The sequence below is a fragment of the Oryctolagus cuniculus genome, chromosome 12 (assembly GCF_051225735.1).
Source record: "Oryctolagus cuniculus isolate XC-2025 breed Fujian yellow rabbit chromosome 12, ASM5122573v1, whole genome shotgun sequence".
NCBI lineage: Eukaryota > Metazoa > Chordata > Mammalia > Lagomorpha > Leporidae > Oryctolagus > Oryctolagus cuniculus.
Window position 1 is genome coordinate 53,547,809 of NC_142878.1, and position 2,937 is coordinate 53,550,745.

Here is a 2,937-nt window from a genome sequence, read left to right on the forward strand (position 1 = left end):
CTCTCTCTCTCTCTCTCTCACTGTCTAACTCTGCCTGTAAAAAAAAAAAAAAAAAAGTTCCTCCCTAAATGTCACCTCTCCATGTTAGAGAAAGGTTTCTCTGCACTGCCTGTATTTCTACAGTCTCCTTCGCTGGTTCTCCCTCACTGCCTTCTTTCCGTATGCTAACACTTATGTTATCCATTCCCTACGTCAGATCTTTCTGGAAGATGGAAGAAGCTAACAGCTCACTGCTAGCTGAATTCATCCTCATAGGCATTCCCTATCCACCCGGGCTCAGGACATTCCTTTTTGTGTTGTTTTTGCTAATCTACGTGCTGACTCAGTTGGGGAACCTGCTTATCCTAGTCACTGTCTGGGCAGACCCGCAGCTCCATGCCCGCCCCATGTACATCTTCCTTGGTGTCCTCTCCATCATCGACATGAGCATCTCTTCCATCATCGTCCCTCGCCTCACGATGAACTTCACCTCGGGCATCAAACCCATCCCATTCGGTGGCTGTATCGCTCAGCTTTATTTCTACCACTTCCTGGGCAGCACCCAGTGCTTCCTCTACACCTTGATGGCTTACGACAGGTACCTGGCCATATGTCGGCCCCTGCACTACCCTGTACTCATGACTGCTAAGCTGAGTGCCTTGCTCGTGGCTGGAGCTTGGGTGGCCGGCTCCATCCATGGGGCTCTCCAGGCTATACTAACCTTTCGCCTGCCCTACTGTGGGGCCAATCAAGTAGATTACTTCTTCTGTGATATCCCTGCAGTTCTGAGGCTGGCCTGTGCTGACACCTCGGTCAACGAGCTGGTGACCTTTGTGGACATTGGAGTGGTGGTGGCCAGCTGCTTCTCCTTGATCCTCCTCTCCTACGTCCAGATCAGTCGGGCCATCCTGAGGATTCGGACAGCTGATGGGCGGCGCCGGGCCTTTTCCACTTGTGGAGCCCACGTCACCGTGGTCACTGTGTACTACATGCCCTGTGCCTTCATCTACCTGAGGCCTGAAACCAGCAGCCCCCTGAGTGAGGCAGCTGCTCTGTTTCCCACAGCCATCACGCCTTTCCTCAACCCCCTCATCTACACTCTGCGGAACCAGGAGGTGAAGCTGGCCCTGAGGAGAATGATAGGGGGCTCGAGGGCAAAGAGTGAGCTTTGAACGTGTCTGTCTCCCCCTAGAGAAACCACCACACTGAAAATTCATTGTCATATTTAAATTTCAGCGGGACTCTTTTCTCTTTTAGGTAGCCACACCATACCAAGGCAAGATCAAACACAATTAAGGTAAAATACCACTTTCTAGCAGTTCTTTACCACCTCCTGCAGATGCACAGCTCTCAGATGCTACAAGAGGAGAGAGAGAGGGAGAGAGAGAGAGAGAAAAGCCCCACCAGAGATAGCAAAAGATGGCCACTTAGACAGCCAGAGGACTGGCACAGCAGAAGCATCCAATGGGCTTTCCAGTCTCTAAGTACTCATTGGCCAAGCCCTCATGAGATAAACCATACTTCTTTTGATTGAGGAATATTCTTCAGTTCTGTTCAATGCTGTTGTCTTAGCAAATAATAAAATAACATTAAAAAGATCCATAGGGCTGGCATTATGGCACAGCAAGTTCATCCACCGTCTGGGACACCTGCAGCCCATACAGCAGTGTGCTTCTGAGTCACAGTTCCTCCACTTACAATCCAGCTTCGTGCTAATGAGCCTGGGAAATAATGATCGCCCAAGTGCTTGGATTCCTGTACCCAAGTGGGAGACCCAAACTGAGCTCCAGGTGCCTTGCTTCTGCCTGGCACTGACCCAGCTGTTGTAGGCATTTGGGAAGTTAACCTGTGAATCAAAGCTATCTCTCTCACTCTGGCTCTCACTCTCGCTTTCACTGTCACTCTGTTTTTCAAGTAAATGAATCTTTTGAAAATAAACAAACAGGGACTGGCATTGTGGCATAGCGAGTAAAGCTGCCGCCTGTAACACCAGCATCCCATATGGCTGCTAGTTCCTTTCCCGGCTGCACCTCTTCTAATCCAAAGCTCTTCTTTTTTTCTTTTTCTTTTTCTTTTTTTTTTATTTATTTGAAAGAGTTACAGAGAGAGGTAGAGAAAAAGAGAGGGGTCTCCCATCCCCTGGTTCATCCCCCAGATGGTTACAAAGGCCGGAGCTGCACCAATCCGAAGCCAGGAGCCAGGAGCTTCTTCCCAGGTCTCCCATGCAAGGTGCAGGGGCCCAAGGTCTTGGGCCATCTTCTACTGCTTTCCCAGGCCACAGCAGAGAGCAGATCAGAAGAGGAGCAGCCGGGACTAGAACTGGCGCCCATATGGGATGTTGGCGCTTCAGGCCAGGGCTTTAACCCACTGCCATAGTGCCGGCCCCCCAGCACTCTTCTAATGATCTGTAAAAAGCAGTGGAAGATAGTCCAAGTCCTTGGGCCCCTGACACCCACATGGGAGACCTGGAAGAAGCTCTTGGCTCCTGACTCCTAGCTTTGTCCTGCCCTAGCCCTGGCCATTGCAGCCATCTGGGAAGTGAACCAACAGACGAAAGATATCTCTCTCTCTCTCTCTCTCTCTCTCTCTCAATCTCTGTCTCTCCCTCTCTCTCTGTAACTCTGCCTTTCAAATGAATAAGTAAATTCATTAAAAATAAACAAATGGCCAGCACCGCGACTCAATAGGCTAATCCTCCGCCTACGGCACCGGCACACTGGGTTCTAGTCCGGTCGAGGTGCCAAATTCTGTCCCGGTTGCCCCTCTTCCAGTCCAGCTCTCTGCTCTGGCCCAGGAGTGCAGTGGAGGATGGCCCAAGTCCTTGGGTCCTGCACCTGCATGGGAGACCAGGAGAAGCACCTGGCTCCTGGCTTCAGATCAGTGTAGTGCGCCAGCTGCAGCAGCCATTGGAGGGTGAACCAATGGTAAAGGAAGACCTTTCTCTCTGTCTCTCTCGCT

At 51.0% G+C, this 2,937-nt stretch overlaps 1 protein-coding gene across 1 annotated transcript; it reads left to right on the plus strand.

Annotated features, from left to right (window-relative positions):
* The first annotated feature begins 209 nt into the window (after nucleotides 1-209).
* OR10G3 (olfactory receptor family 10 subfamily G member 3) lies at nucleotides 210-1,151 on the plus strand. The gene has a single exon (XM_002717892.4). The coding sequence runs from the start codon at nucleotides 210-212 to the stop codon at nucleotides 1,149-1,151; it is 942 nt and encodes a 313-aa protein (XP_002717938.4).
* Nucleotides 1,152-2,937: the final 1,786 nt, after the last annotated feature.

Coding starts and splice junctions, on each gene's coding strand:
- OR10G3 (XM_002717892.4), top strand. CDS start 210: ATGGAAGAAGCTAACAGCTCACTGCTAGCTGAATTCATCCTCATAGGC.